Here is a 16,496-nt window from a genome sequence, read left to right on the forward strand (position 1 = left end):
TTATTATTATTATTATTATTATTTTTTGTGCGTAACAATTATCAAAGTTGAAATATCCTTGCTATTTTTGACATTTCGAAACTCGTAAAGAAATGCAAGGTTACCCTTCTTATCTCAAACATTTCATCTACATTCTCCTATATATTATTTTTTATTGTAATTTTGGGTGTGTTTTCTTTATAATTGGTTTTGTGTTTTTCACATAACTTATCAAAATTGAACACTAATATCTCTTTCCGAATTTCCAAAAATCAAATTCTTCAATATTTCTTGTAATTCATTGTTTTGTTATTGATATTGTTGATGTATTTCTTCAACAAACAAAATGTAAATATATATATATATATAATTGAATGCAATATACTTCCATCTCTCGTAGCAACTATAAATTAATTATAAATGAATATATGGAGTTTGAATAAATAAAAATGGAACAAAGAAATTGTTATGTTTTGAGCAGATTGACTGAGTATGTATGTGACAAAAATATTTGCTATGTTTTGAACAAATTGAGGGAGTGTAAGAGATTTTTATATTTTTGTCATTCGATTTTATGTATAAATTAATAACTTAATTTTATATATAATGGTATATTTGTAATTTAAGTAAAAATTAAATATATTTTGGTATTAGTGTATAATTATTTTTATTAAAATAGAAAATTAATAATTTTAATTGGGACTGACAAAATGATAGAAATAGTAATTTGAATTGAAACCGATGGAATACTATTTTTTTTTTTACAAAATATCATATCAAAATATTATTCAAACAAATATTAAAATCAATATTTCATTTCAAATCAATTTCAAACTACCATCAAACAAATTAAATAATAAATTATTAAAAATGCAATTAAGCAAACCATATATTTTTAGCACATTTTTAATTTATCAAATTAGTTGACAACTTTTTTTTTTTTCATAATATTATTTTTTTCTGAAAAATCTTTTATAATAACATAGATAAATAAAAATATCAGTTATTATTTTCATGGTATTTTATTATTAGCAAGGAATCATTGTTATTAAAATATGAAAGATATATATTAAATAAATTGGATGAAAAAAAATACATATAATTGAAACGAATTGAATATTAAATATATTTATCAATTATTATTGTATGTTTTTATCAATTTAATAATATTTATAATTACTATTTTTCTAATAATAATAACTATTTTATAACTATGCCGATTATTTTTCAAAATATATACTCCATTCCTTCTAAAACTATATATTATAATGACAGTTGGTATAAAATACGAGTAGAAATTTTTTTTTGTCTTTATGAATGTATTAGTATAAAAAAGCAGTAATAATTGTGTAATAAAAATGAAAAAATATGACTAATTTTACGATGATATGATCTGGAAATGAGATTATTGTATTAGAGCGGATGAAGTATTAGGATAATGTAAATACCAACAAAAATAATTATATATATTTTTTATTTTGAGTAACAAAAATATTATTTACTGTGTATTAGTATTATAATGAATTATAGTAAAAAAACAAAAATACCCATATTATGTAATATAAAAATAATGATAGTATAATATAAATTAAAAAGATATTTTATTATATCATATAGGTAATACTTGTAATCTTATTTTGAGAAAAAAAGAAATGGAAAACACATAAAATAAAAAATTTTAAACATTAAATTAAATTAAATGTTTATTTTTTATTTTTTATTTTAAAATAAATATTAATTTTACGTTTAATATCTTAAACCCTTAAGCCACTAGGTCATTGCTCTAGACAGCCGCCGCCTGCACACATCTTCCTCTTTCGTCTTCTTTCTAGCACCGAGACCACAGAACCAGCTCCAGCCCAACCCTGCCTCCATATCAATAGACGGTGGAATTTCAGAATTGTAGCAGCGGCGAGATTTCGCCAAATTTGTCTTCTCGCTCTAGATTAGTTTTGTTTCTCCTCTTCCCCTTCCCTCTCTCTAGCCGAGTCGAACTCCCAGTTTAAGGGTTTCGGATTTTGAATTTTGACCAGATACATTTATGAGAAGCGAGATGCGTAGTCTTTTCTGGAGGAGGCTATGTACATTTACAAGTGCGTTGACGTAATCTACTGCGTGATTTTTGTTGGTTTTTCCGGTGGTGGAATACAATCTCAATGTACGGCAGTTTCCAATAAGTTGTTTGATTCTTGATCCCCAAATCAATTCCCCTAAATTGTCCGATTTGATTTCGAGAATTCAAACCGTAGAATTAAGGTATTCACAATAGATTTGTGAATAATGTCGTCTTCGTCGGGAAGATCGAGGTCCGTCGCCGAAGGGGAATTGCAGTTAGTTCCTGCGGCGGAAAGGACCCCTGCAGCTCTACCGCCTCGTCCGCCGGCATCCACTGCTCTGGTAGAATACACGCCGCCCGCCGCCAACCCCGAGGACGAAGACCTCGAAGTCAAGCTCAGACGGATTAACGAGTGCGTCCCTGTTCGTGTCAGCAACACCTCCGGCAGTTCCGCCGGCTCGGGCTCCGGCGATTTCCATCAGGTATTGAGAAATGCCTCTCTTGTTTCCAAAAAGCATTTATCGAGATACTTTCTGAAATTTACGTTTCCTTCTTTGCTGTGAATGATGAGAATTTTTTGCCTTGTTATTCTATTTAGGCTATTTGTGCAGCAATTTTGGATAGCTTCAAATTAATCTGAATGTTAGACACTTGACTGAAAATTAATAATTCTTTGAAGTTTGTGATATATGAAATGTGACACAAGTGTTCTCGGCAGAATGTTGAAATGGTTTAGTTGAAAGCATTCGACATATGGCTTCCTCCATGCTTTGTGCTTTAGTTTATATTCCTTAAAGTTAATACATTCTAGTAGGTCGACGAAATTGTGTTTGATCACTATCCTATTCGTTTGGTTCGCCTTTCAAATTATTTTTACCAATTTAGTGTCTCTTATAATCTAACCACACTTTTTGATTTATTGGGACACTCCCTGTTGTCTGCACTTCATGGTTTTGTTTTTTTACGTCACACGAAGATCAAATCTTCATGTTTTGTTTTATTCTTAGTGCTTGTGTATCTAAATGATTAGAGCTCAAGTTTGATGAGCATTCTATATAAAAGCTCAATTTTGAATTCCATATTAGTTGAGTTTGCACCTGAGCTACGCAGGTCGAAATAAATATTTTTATTCTTTTAAAAAGAGTAAATTTTATATATATATGTATACCAAAGGAATGCATTGAGTCCCTATATTTGTGCACAAAAGGGGTTTTTGTGTATTCTTTACTAGCATGAAGTTGAATTATACAGTGAAATTCACAATAGTAATTTATACATTTATAATTAAATAATATACCACATTTGATATATGGTGTGCACCTAAATAAATAAATTAGTGCCCTTAATATATAATCAAAATATTAAGAATATATTTATAACTTTTCTTTCTCACTCTCTCTATATATATCTCACTTACGAGTCATCGTGCTTAGTATCACTTAATTCAAGTGTCTCACCTCTTGCTTGAAAACTCGGTGAAATGTATCAAGGAATTTATTTATATATATATATAAAACATATCTTGGTTTTTTTATATGATGTTGATGTCAACAGTATCGGCAAATGAGACGTAAAGAACAAGATCGACTTGCAAGGATGGATGCGGATTTCCAGAAAAGAAAGGAGCTGGCTGAGTTTGCTCAGCGTAGGGAAGAAAGGTTGAAGGCTGCTGAGGAGCGTACAGCCAAGAAGCGTCTGAAACGACAGAAGAAGAAACAGAGGAAAAAGGAAAAAAGGAGTAAACCAGACAATGCCGGAGCTGAGCATAACAAAGAACAACAACAATCTTCCGACGACGATGATGAATCTGACAATTAGAGATAAGGTGTGTTTTTATTTTTGTTTCTTTGGTAACTTTGTCCGCCTAAAATATATACAACTAGAGATAGTTGAGACAAAGCTTGTGCGCAAATCTCTTTCTTGCATATTGGATTGTGGATTGTAAGGAGCAAGCCGTGCCGTTCGGAACTTGCTGAATAGTGTATTAGCCTTGGAACGTTCTCCGTAGTTTGATAGGATAAATAATTTAATTAAGATTAAAAAAATTATAAAATTTAAAATTTAAAATGTGATTAAAGTGGATAATTATATTTTCGAAAAAAAAAAATGAAAGGATAGTATATACAAATGATGTAGGACAAACGGAGTAATATTCTTATTATAAAATTATGCTAGGTAAGAAAGTAAGTGTGATATAAGTGAAGATATTTTGTAGTAGCAAAATTATTTTTTTTTATGGTAAAGAAAGGATGATAGTATTTCGAATAGACAGTTTTTTTTTTTTTTTATTATTATTATAAATAGAATGTGTACAAATTTAGTGGACAATAAAACATAATACTTACATAAATTTGGTGAACCGAGAGATTATATATATGATATATTATTGTGTGATTTTGTATATAATGACCAAATTGTCCATAGATTAAATATATATTGTGTATATATTGTTATGGCGTCGAGCATCGGAACTAGGGTTTTCTTTTTTTTTTTTCGCTGTTGATCAGCCGTCGCCGGTCGACACCGCCGCCATCATTGTGTTCGCCTTGTCAAAACTGGCCGATGTTAGGAAGTCCCGTGGCCATCTGCGGCGCGTGAGGAACATGTGCCACTAGTCTCGCCGACCGCGTCGGAGCTTAGCCGCACGAGGTGGCGCGTCCAGCGTCCTCCGGAGGTTGTTTTCCGGCATCCAGTGTCTGTCTTCCGGCGCCACCTTTTGGCAAGGAATGCACATGCGTAGACTCTCTATCATCATATTGGATTTGTCAAGTTTAATTATGTTCTTACTCAAATTTTATCTAACAAAATTTAAATATAGTTAAGGGATAAATATATTTTGTTAGTTTTGTACGATACACTCATTATTGCTCTTTTTAATAAAGTTTTTGGATAAAATTAATCTTAAATATAATCCTAAGTCGCTAGAAAGATCACTAAAAAAAAGTACCGAATTATTATCATATATGCTACGTGACACTCCAAAGTTGACATGAATTAATAACAATTTCTAATATGAAATGTTGATATGACACCTAGTAGCCGACATAAACTAATGACATAATAATTTTTGACATTAAATTTTAAAGTAAATTTAATTTTTGATAAATATACAAATACGCACATTTAAAAAAACTATATAAAATTAAATCACTACATGAAAACTAAAAGTTATTACACAATGGTTCATATTAGTTACACATCGATAATAGATTTCTTTTTTAGAGTAAAGGTGGAGAAAGGAAAGACCATCGAGGCGACATCGATGCCTTATCGATTTTGTGCCATCTATCCCTAGGCCACCGTATTGGCTTTTTTGGAATGGGAGAAGAATTGGGGTCGAAGTTGGGGGAGATGACCGGGAATCGAAGGCACTATTTCTGCCCTTAGCAACTATGACTTAGATATATAAAAGTATTGTTACATATAATTTATTTAAAATTATAAAATCATAATAAACCATTATATATACACTAAAATTTAGGAATGACAGTGGGTTCGGATAGACTCGAGATTCGACATGGATCCAACTCTTTTATTTGAAATCGAATCTAATTATTCGAATATATATATATATATATTTTCCGAATATTGTGTTTAGGGGTCGGGGTATGTATGTACCCTTATCGAATTTGGATTGGATCTCAAATTCAGAGGCGTACCCGACCCGACCCGATTAATATAAATAAAATATCTTATATATATATACAAATAATTTCTAATAATATAAATTATGTTAAAAATATATTTTAGTTTAGTTAATTTATTATTATACCCTCTCCCCCTTAACAAACTATCTAATTTTTTTTCATTTTGATCACTTACGTAACAAAATATTCATTTTCTTAGTAACCGTATTATTTATTTAACATTATAAATATCTTTACAACTTATAACATATTACACAAATGTCATTACCTTTTATTATATGATACTAATAAGGTGAATTTAGTCATTTCTATTTTATTCATACTATATTATAATATAATACTAATATTTTTAAAATTTCGTGTAAAAAACAAACAGATACATAAATATGAGATGGAGGGAGCATTATAATATTTTAAAATAAAATACATAAATTCTAATACATGTCGAGTCTGGATTGGATTCAGCTCTAATTCTAAGTTAGATTTTAAAAATTTTAAAAACATTTTGCGGGTCTGTTGGATCCATCGGGTCTTGTCGGATATTGTTCGGATAAGGTATGATCAAATTCAATTCAGATCTCAAAATTCAACAATGTATATTCGGAATGGATCTGAAGTCCGATTGACCCGACCCATTGCCATCAGTAAAATTTACGGGAATGTTTTTTTTTTTTTGGATTTTTATAAAGTTATTATTATTATTGTTTTAAAAATACCAAATTAAATAATAATTTTTTATTTTTATATTATACTATTAAAAATTAATTTTACATTTAAAATATTTTATATTACATCAAACATTTATTCAAAATCAAATATGTACTATTAAAAAAATCTGAACCAAAAAATCAAATAGACATGTGTGTTTGCTTGGGGAATTTGTGAGGATTTACACTGTACTTCAAAATTTTTCCTCCAAAAAAAAATCAAATCAAATACATATTTTTTATTTTTTAAAATTATATTTAAAATCAATTTTACATTCAAAACATGCATCAACAACTATTTATATCACATCATATAATTATACCAATTTAAGATTCTTACAGGGCCGTCCCTGAGCCTGGGCGATCGCCTAGGGCCCAATTTAAATTGGAGCCCATTATTTATTTATGTTATGTATAAAGTATTTATATATAAAAGTTATTTGACATTTGTGTATTAGTACAAGAGTATGATTTAGCGGTTAAGTTTGATTTATATTATTTTTGAGGTTTTGAGTTCAAACTCAAGTGCCTTCAAAATTTAAAAATATTTTTTTATGTATTAACATGAATTAGACAAAGTTAATATTAATAGTATTATTGATATTTTGCATATAAAAATATTAGGAAATTTATTTTATTTAATTATTTATATTTTATTATAGATAAAAAAATATATTATTTATACATATTTATGGACCCCTAATTTTTGTTTTAAAATTGTTGATATTAATACTATTATTGATATTTTATCTAAAAATTCTAAAAAATATTATTTTATTTAATAATTTAAATTCTATTATAGGTAAAAAAAATCGAGTAGATCATTTATATATATTTAGGAATTTTTTATTTTTGTTTTAATTATTTTTTTTTGCACTAAAAAGATAATAAATATTAGTCAAAATTATTGTTATTATTATTAGGCAAAATTATCAATAACTCATTTATAATTTTGAAACTCAGTGTAATTATTTTAAAAATAGCATGAACCCCTTAAATGTTCATTAAATTCATTTTTATATTTTTTTGGTGATGGGAAAATAACTTTTCATCTATATTTTTTTTATAGCAAGTGTTTCATATAGCGTTTGTTAAAATATAAGAGAGTCTTACACAATTTTTAAAATTTATGCTAAAAAAAATATTAATTTTAATTTATATTTTATTATAAATAAGAAAATATTATATATATATATATTTAAGGATCCCTAATTTTTATTTTGCCCGGACCCTTGAAAAGTCAAGAACGGCCCTAGATTCTTACTATTTAAATCCCAATTAAAAATTCACCCTCCAAACAAACACACCCATAATTATTCCATTTTTAATTATTCAAATTAAAACACCACCTTTTAATGGAGTATAAAAATATAAATAGAAAAATACTTATATTTTAAAATAAAAATAATAAGAAAATCAAAATAGGGAGGAAAAAGGGTAAGCACGCACACACGCGAAGAAGGTTTTCACGTGCTTGTCTCCCTCCGTTCGTTCGGAGTAGAATCGCAGTTTCTTTGATCTTCCTCTTTAAATTCTCCCTCCGTTTTCTGAATCTTCAATCCGATTGATTGTCGTTTCCGATTCCCGGTATAATCTCCATGGGAGAACCTCGTCAGTTTTCTGTTCATCTCGCGCTCGGCGGCGGTGCAGGTATTTGTAATGTGATCGTGCGTTTTTAGGATTTTTGTCCGCAGGAATTGTGGATGCGTAAATTGATTCTACTTTCTCCTTTTCTTTCCGATTTCTAATCCATTTCCTCTGGTTTTTCTGTCACTGGCAATTGTTTTCGTCGATTAATTTTCTCAAGTGTTTATCAGCTTCGGTAATGTGTTTTCGTTTTCTCCACTGTCCATCGATGCAGTGGCTGACGTGTTGCTGTGGAAGAAAGGGTACCAAAGCGTCACTTTGCTAGTTGTTTCAACTGCTCTGTGGTTCATATTCGAGACAGCCGGATACAATTTACTGTCATTCATTTCAAATGCTTTGTTCTTCCTCGCTGTAATCTTGTTCTTTTGGGCAAAATCCGCAGCGCTTCTCAATAGGTAGATAAATAAAGGAAACTGCGTTAATTAGGTCGATATAAAGAGTTGCTTTCGTGGCTCTTGGCTGTAGAGTGCTGCGTTTATCATAATCTGATTCTTCTTAACATTTTTTTTCAATCCTACTACGAAATTGCATCATGGATCTCTGATTAATATTGATGGATTGTTTTGGTGGTTTAAACTAGTGGCTGCCCTTGTTTTTAGTTTCTGTATTGTATAGACTCTTAGTGACTGAATTATCTCATGGTTTTAGACCTCTGCCACCACTCCCTAATCTTGAGGTTTCTGAGGACGTTATGCTGAGGGCTGCGGATGAGACACGCTTGTGGGTAAACGAGGCACTATCACTTGCACATGACATTGGCATCCGTGGAAACTTGAGACTTGCAGTTCAGGTGTTTCTGTTGTTTTGCTGAATTGATGTTTTGATGTTTGATGTTATCCACATGATTGATTGAGGAGTTAATGATGTTGTTTTTTGTTAGCTTGCTATAGGCTTGTGGTTAATTTCCTACATTGGCAGTTTATTCGACTTTCTTACGCTGGCATACATCGGTGAGTGTGGAATATATTCAATATCATAATTCTTGTCTTTTTAATTTCATTTTCAGTAACATATGTTGTTGTATACTTGATAAAATCAGGAGTTCTGCTTAGTCTCTCTATGCCAGTATTGTACGACAATTACCAGGATCTTATCAACGAAAAAATGCATGCTGCATATAAATTGGTGCAAATACAATATCGTGTAATAGATGAGAAGGTACTGAGCAGGATTTCATTGCCTGTGAGCAAGGAGAAGAAGATCCAGTAGATTCACTGTAATTCCGCTTTCGCTCATGTATATAACTTTTCCACTCTCTTACATATTTATGTGTCTTTTGCATGTTTTCAAATTTGTATGTGCTTGATGAACGCCTTTATGATTTTGATTAATGTTCTCCCTGTGAGATGGCATTAACATGTGGTGCCCTTTTCGTTATTGTTGAGCCTCATGCATCTTGCTTTTAAGTGTGTTTGTTTGGGGGTTTGGATTTTGAGTTGGGATTTGAATAGTAAAATTTTTTTAATTTGAATAGTTGTATGATGTGATATAAATAGGCGTTGATGTGATGTTTTGAATGTAAAATTGATTTTTAGTATAATATAAAAAATGAGTGTTTGATTTGATGTTTTTTGGGGAAAAAAAATGGATGAATAGTGTATTTAAAATCCAATCCCCCAAACAAACACACCTATAATATGGATGTTTGTGTAAAACACACTGCGAATAAATACTTTTAAATGCTGATATGGTAGAATGAGGCAGTAAACGCAAGGATAAAGCATTCTTAATAAGTTAATTAGCTTGCTTTTCTCATTCTGATTTTACTAAGTGTTCCTTCAACTGTTTGCCTATGATGGAAAGCTGAATAGCTGCACAAGTGCCCCAGAATGGAAATATGGGAGTAGTATAGTTTAAATGTTGAACTTACATGATACCCAGATTTTTCTAAGTTAACCTAGATATCTAAATTTGGAATACAATAGCAATATTGTGGTTACTTAAAGGGAGACCACCTGCAAGGAGTTTACCTCTCTTGTATTAGTGTATTTCAAAACATTACAATGAGAAATTTCTCTTATAACTTGGCTACATGTTGGGCTGATCAATTGATTGGATTTCACTAGAGGTTTAATTGCATGCAATCAATGAGATGTCCGACTGCTCAAAATTAAATAGAGGCACAAAGCATCGTGACTAATTTGGTTTGGGAATTGGTGTTCTTGAAAACAATAAATGGCTTTTTATCATGGCACATGATAGATCTAGTGGTATAGATCATTTGGAGGATAAGCATCCCCTTAGGGTATGATCAAGATCATATCGTGGCAAGACTGCTTTGATTCTTGATCATTTTCAACCCGGAGCACATACATATTTTTCTTCATGTTTCACCTCTTGATTGTTATGAACTATATTTGTGTTTTCATCTTTTTTGGGGAACCATTTCCAAAAGTTTAGAGTGTATTTCCATTACACACAATTAGAAAAATGTTGAGTTTGCAAAATTTGGGATATCAGTTGTGTACTAACTGTGCATTTTTTCACCTGCCAGGTAAATGCAATTGGCCTTGAGATCTATCAAGAATGCTGTTCGAAAACCTCCACGCCATATGTAGATATTTCTGCCACGTGTTTTGTCTGTTATTTGTAACACATCGGTGGTAATTTTGGTAAATTTGAAGCCATACAGCGAGCCCTGTTCTGTTCTTCCTTTGCCTGCTTGATATATCATATGCCAATGCTAAGGAGAACGCTAGTTCTGTTTTTGAAGCTTTTTAAAATGGACAAGATTGTCTTGTGGAGTTTGTAATATTCTCTTGTGAGAGGGTGGGTCAAGTTATATACAAAACAAGTAGATAGCGTACTCGAGGTCTGATTTTTCTAGTCCGGTGCTCACGATTTTCTTATAATCTGAATTTGAAGTGCAACATTCATCTTGGTTGACAAAAAGTTTGTGATTGCTCGTTTCTCCAGATGAAAAATACTCAATCTATCGAGCCAGTTTTAGTCGCGACTTCAATTTTCTTTGGCTTTATCTTTGTTTCAGTTACGTCTGCCGTGTATACTTTTCTTGGTAGATTGATACATATCATCTGCATAGGCAACTTTGCAGGTATGATTCTATTGTTATCAATGACAGTATGCATATATTTCCCAACATGGTGACTTCACAGCAATGTAAGAACCTATGGATTTCTGGGCATTTTGAATGGTCTCCGACACAAAACAAGCCACGACAGTTTCTACATTCGGACAAAAAGGATCAAAGGGTATAGCTTCTTAATACAATTTTAAAGAAATGAAATTCCAATAATTCAGATGGCTCATCAAAATGCTATATAGAAGGTCATGCAAGCTTGGGAACAGCAGCGACGCTGCCTTCCGTTGACGGCAATGTAACTGATCGTAGCAGCTCCAACGAGCACGCCAGCCCTAAGAAGTGCGAAAGTATCGTGTTTGCAGATGCCTGTCGACAGCCACCCAAAGAACAATAATCATTTATTACATTTGCATCCAAACGATGGGTAGGGTGTCGATAATAAGTGCAAAAATTGCTACTGGCACTGACTTACCTGCACAAGAAACACATCTAGGGCGAGAACAGGACTATTCCCGGGAGGCATGCCTTGATAATAAGGAGTTGCTGAAGTCGTCAGCGCCTTGGCCACCAACAACCCCACGGTTGCTTGCATACCGAGTATAGCAGAACCCATGCCCAACAGATTTACAACGATACCATTTTTTAGGCTTTTTACAACTTCTGCACGAGGAGGTGCCTGAAAACAACCCAACAAGAAATAATTGCACCAATTAATAACCAATCCGAAAGAATGGCAGGAACTTCTGAATCTGAAATGACGAATTTATCAAAACTGAGAAAATGTAAGAAGTCTGAAAGCACTCATCCAAAATCTATTTTCAAGTGAAAAACACCCTTCAGTATATAAATCCATCGTACCCGGAACAGAGATGTATTATTACAACTGGAATAGACATCTAAAATGCTATAGCGGGTATGACCGCTATTTAAATATTTAAGAAAATATATAAATTATTATACATACAAAATTATAACAAAAATACATAAGAAAAACCTATAAATTAATCTCATAATTATCATTCAAACCAATAAAATGTCAAAATATATGTATATATATATATGATCATAACTTTTACATAGTTATATAAGAAAAAACAATTAGATCACTATTGTATGATAAATATATATCAAAGCTAATCAGATTCAAAATTTGATAAAAGGCAGCAGGCGACCTGATCTTTAGGTTGAACAGTTTGTGCTTGCTAGTGTAATAAACACTAAAAAGTTTTGGTTCAATTTTGTTTTCCTTATATAACATTCATAGTATCATCAAATGTCAATGCTATAGCTAGCGGATTTAATGTTAAATGTAAGCTGCTGGCTAGAAATCAGAAATCTTGCACTGATAAGAATTTGTTGAGAATTTGTAAAGATTACCTTTGAAGGATCACTGGCAGTTCTCCGGAGCTTGTCAGCCAACCGGATGTGGCCAAATGACCAGAAAACAGATACAAAAGCAGCTGCAATGCCGCCAGCAGTTGCATAAAAGGTAGCAGGGGACGTGATCTTCCCGGTTATGATGATGGAAAAAGAAAGGATAACAGCTGCAACAACAGTGCAAACCAACTGGCCCCAAAATCCAAAACTCCCCAATCTTTTGAAATTCCTCGAAGTATTTTCTAATCTCCTTGCAACCTGAAATTTGAGATTTGTGAAGGCATACACAGAAAGGTAAACCTCAGTAACTATCAGTCTTTATCAGCATATAGTATATACACACAAAAGCAGATTTTAGGTTCTGGCTATTAAAAGCAAAATCCAATGTTGTTGAACACAGTTATTCGGCGTATTTCTATAGTTCAACAGAACTTTATATCATTCAACAAATATCATACATTCAACAGACCAAGTGCAATGTTCACAGACATTTCTAAAATTCCTCTATGTTTAGATTCATCCAACTGGTGGTGTTCAGGATTTGAGGGTTTTAAATCACTAACAGTTAACCAATCCAAAGCTATGCAACTGAAATAGATATGCAAATGCATCAAAATTTCGAAAACTAATTTGGGAATAGAAAATGTGTAGGCTAATTTTCATGAAATTAAGGATACAATTCCTATAGAGAAAACAATGAAAATGTAATTAAAGATTTTCGAAACAGAGAGTAAAACCCTAAACCTCAGATTCAAAGCTCTCCGATTAAAAGATTGAAAGTTTCAGCTAAGCAGTTCCAGAAGATAAATTGAGGCATATAACAACAAAATCCAAATCAACAAAAGATAGAATCGTTCCAATAAGCACAAACAAGCAGCGCAAAGGATACCTGAGCAAGTTTGGCCTTCTCAGACGCGTCACTCGGAGAACTGTTGGAAGCGGAAATGCGGCAAGGAGCTAGGTTTTTTTGGCGGCGATTGTTGAGAAATACGTAGGGCGAGGATAATGTGAGGAGTTTGGATGGAGAAAGGGATGAATAGGGAGGATCATTGGCGCTGCTGATGCTTGTAAACGGACGAACTGAATTAACCCATAGCGATTTGAATTGCGCCTCCGTGCGCAGCGGGCGTCGTGGTGGTGGTGCGGCGCCGGAGCAAGTCGCCGGCAGCATAAGCGTCTGCATATTGATCTTTCGAGGGCTAAGACCGCTTTAGGAAGCCAAGTATAGCATCAAATACCAAACTAGCAAGGGTGTGTTTGTTTGGGGATTGGATCCCATTTTTTTCCCAAATACATCAAATCAAATACCTATTTTTTATTTTTCATATTTTATATTATAATAAAAATTAAATTTATATTCAAAATATCACGTCAACATCCATTTATATCATATCATATAACTATAACTATTCAAATTCAAAATTTTTACTATTCAAATTCAAACTCAAAATCTAAACTCCCAAACAAACACACCCTTTTGGTTCCGACTACTAAACCAATAAGAAGGAAATTTATTATTTGATAATTTACATGTTTGGACCGTTATATTCCCAATTCATCGACTTTAACATAAGGTAGAATTTTATCAAAGTTCGGGTAGTACACAAGTGGGTACTGGACGAACCATGTGTAGCAGGTGACTTTGAGGTCAGGGGGTTTGAACCCAGCAAACTAGGTCTCACAGACAAGTCGCATTAGACAAACTATGTGTGATAGGTGACCTGCGGCGTTCATAAGTCCAACCCCCACACCACCACATCATCATTTACGGGACTGCTTCACCGTTCTTTTTAGGTAAGTAATATCTTCTCCAATGATTGTCGATTTCGAGTTTGACAGCTTTTGTTCTTCAATTGTTTAAATTATTTAAGATTTTATGTATATTTTGTGTGTTATTTTAGGAGAGAGCTATTAGTTTTTTTTATAATATTTTTCTATTTGAGGGACCGTCGGAAATGATCTGTTGAATTTTGGGGAGGAAACATAAAGTTTTTCAAATCATTTTTCTAAATGTACAGGATAACACGTAAATAATTTGTAAATTTTAGTAGTTGTTGACCTTAATTTCTGTTCTCGATTGAAAGTATACAAAAATGAATTTGATAGTTTATGCTTTATGAGAGGTGGTGTGAATTTTAGATTTAGTTGAATTTTTTTTTTTATTCAATGATGTAAGTCATTATAATTTTTTTTTTTTTTCTCTCTCTCTATATATGCTTCTAAAAGATATATATTGTTTATTTGTTAGACAATTGTGCCTATGAAATGGTCGTCCACATATGAGAAACTCAATGTAAGAGAAAATGGTAATCAAGAAGGTTTTGAGAAATATACATGAAATGATGATAACCTCGATGGGTAGATTGTAGGCAATGTTGACAGTGGCTTCGAAGATGAGATGGAGTATAAATGGGGAAGTGTTCGCGATGATGAGGTAGGTGAGAGAATAATTGAAATTTTTAGTCTTTCAACGACTCCACCAGAATTTCCTTATGAAAGAAACAATGAACTATTATGTGACTTTGATGATGGTATTGAAAAATAGTTAGAGTCTGATAATCCCTCTAGGATCTATGAAGACTTTGATGGGCCAAATGCCGATGGTATCTTCACTGACCAACCATCTAATAATAATCATGGAAAAATAAAAAAATGGTTGAAGAAAATGCGTGCATTGATGCGAGAAAAAAGAAAATATAGTCGAGAAGTTAAATAAGAGCGAACAAGATCAAGTATAAATGCAAAAGAAAGAAGAATAGTAGAATGATTGCAATTCAAATTGTGATATGAAAACAACAAGACAATCATATTGTAATCAAATTTATAAAACTCATTCAACACATGCAACCAACTACTTCATTGTTTCAATTATTTAAAATAACTTTAAAATGTTGTTTTCCAAAACCATACTATTAATGAAATGAGAAAATTAATGGAGGAATTATATACAAATACATATACAATATTAATTTAATGTAAGCAATTATCTTGCGGGAACTAAATAATAAATATAAAATGACATCAATTTTTTAATAGGACCATTGAATAATTCTAAATCACGATTTTTATTTGATTATTCCATAATATTTTTCTAGTTTTTTTTTTTTTTTCAAGGGAAATTTCTTTTAAATATGTTCAACATTTTTAGTATTTGTAAATATATTTATAAATCCGTGTTAACCATAGGATGACAACGGGTTCGGGTTGACTCGAAACTCGATCTGTTTATTTAGGGTCGGGTCCAATTATTCGGGTATTAGGTTCGGGTCGGGCCTCGGATTCAAGGGTGGGCTTTACACAGACCTAGATCCGACTCGGACCCGATTTAATATATTAATTATATATATAAAAAATAATTTTTAATAACATAAATTATATTAAAATATGTTTTTAGTTTTATATTTTTTATTATTTTGTTATAGTATTTTCGAATAAAATATATAAATTTTAATATATATCGGGTTCGGGTTTGGGTCCAATTTTAAATTAAAATTTGAAAATTGTAATGATTTTATCGGATCTGTCGGGTCCATTGGATTTTGTTGGGTATTTTTTGGATTGAGTTCAGGTATGGTCGGATCCGGGTATAATTGGATCCAATTCGAGTCTCGGGTCCAGCTATGTGTATTCGGGTAAGGTCTCGGGTCCGACTCGACCCATTGCCATTCCTAGTTAACTGTATTTGATACAAGCTTTGCTTGACCATTGCATTTATTATTTTTTTTTTATTTTTTTTTATTAAGGTATTCAAGTAGAAGAATATTGAAATATATAAGAGATAATCCTGTTGACACCATTGACTCATTAACTTGCAAGATAAAGAAAGATGTTGATATGGACATTAGTAAGTATAAGTTATATCGGACCAAGAAATATGCAATTGAACTTTTAAATGGTGACATAAAGGAACAATGCACCAGGTTGTATGACTACCGCAACACTGTTGTGAAACACAATCTTATGAGTTTGTGCATTTTAAAGGTTGACAGAAGCTTGACACCTTTAGTTCGGTAGATGATGTATTATTGTCTGAAGCCCTT

At 31.9% G+C, this 16,496-nt stretch overlaps 3 protein-coding genes across 5 annotated transcripts; 2 read left to right on the plus strand and 1 right to left on the minus strand.

The window, feature by feature from the left end:
• The first annotated feature begins 1,755 nt into the window (after positions 1–1,755).
• LOC127257178 (uncharacterized) lies at positions 1,756–4,861 on the plus strand. Of its 2 annotated transcripts, XM_051283558.1 has the most exons (3): positions 1,756–2,517; positions 3,590–3,860; positions 4,543–4,861. In XM_051283558.1, the coding sequence occupies exons 1-2, from the start codon at positions 2,260–2,262 to the stop codon at positions 3,851–3,853; spliced, it is 522 nt and encodes a 173-aa protein (XP_051139515.1). In that variant the 5' UTR covers positions 1,756–2,259; the 3' UTR covers positions 3,854–3,860; positions 4,543–4,861. The 2 variants fall into 2 exon arrangements, with proteins under 2 accessions (XP_051139515.1, XP_051139507.1); XM_051283550.1 differs by lacking the exon at positions 4,543–4,861 and having other exon boundaries at positions 3,590–4,003.
• A 2,957-nt stretch (positions 4,862–7,818) lies between these two features.
• LOC127256009 (reticulon-like protein B11) lies at positions 7,819–11,007 on the plus strand. Of its 2 annotated transcripts, none has more exons than XM_051281850.1 (6): positions 7,819–8,039; positions 8,251–8,431; positions 8,685–8,826; positions 8,917–8,986; positions 9,076–9,252; positions 10,531–11,007. In XM_051281850.1, the coding sequence occupies exons 1-5, from the start codon at positions 7,988–7,990 to the stop codon at positions 9,243–9,245; spliced, it is 615 nt and encodes a 204-aa protein (XP_051137807.1). In that variant the 5' UTR covers positions 7,819–7,987; the 3' UTR covers positions 9,246–9,252; positions 10,531–11,007. The 2 variants fall into 2 exon arrangements, with proteins under 2 accessions (XP_051137807.1, XP_051137799.1); XM_051281842.1 differs by having other exon boundaries at positions 9,076–9,272; positions 10,531–11,005.
• Positions 11,008–11,145: 138 nt separating this feature from the next.
• On the minus strand, positions 11,146–13,676 carry LOC127256002 (protein TIC 21, chloroplastic). Its single transcript, XM_051281832.1, has 4 exons — positions 13,346–13,676; positions 12,457–12,714; positions 11,552–11,755; positions 11,146–11,445 (listed from the first exon to the last, which is right to left on the minus strand). The coding sequence occupies exons 1-4, from the start codon at positions 13,637–13,639 to the stop codon at positions 11,326–11,328; spliced, it is 876 nt and encodes a 291-aa protein (XP_051137789.1). The 5' UTR covers positions 13,640–13,676; the 3' UTR covers positions 11,146–11,325.
• Positions 13,677–16,496: the final 2,820 nt, after the last annotated feature.

This window comes from Andrographis paniculata, unplaced genomic scaffold, assembly GCF_009805555.1.
Source record: "Andrographis paniculata isolate CXL003 unplaced genomic scaffold, ASM980555v1 Contig12END, whole genome shotgun sequence".
In the NCBI taxonomy this organism is placed as follows: domain Eukaryota; kingdom Viridiplantae; phylum Streptophyta; class Magnoliopsida; order Lamiales; family Acanthaceae; genus Andrographis; species Andrographis paniculata.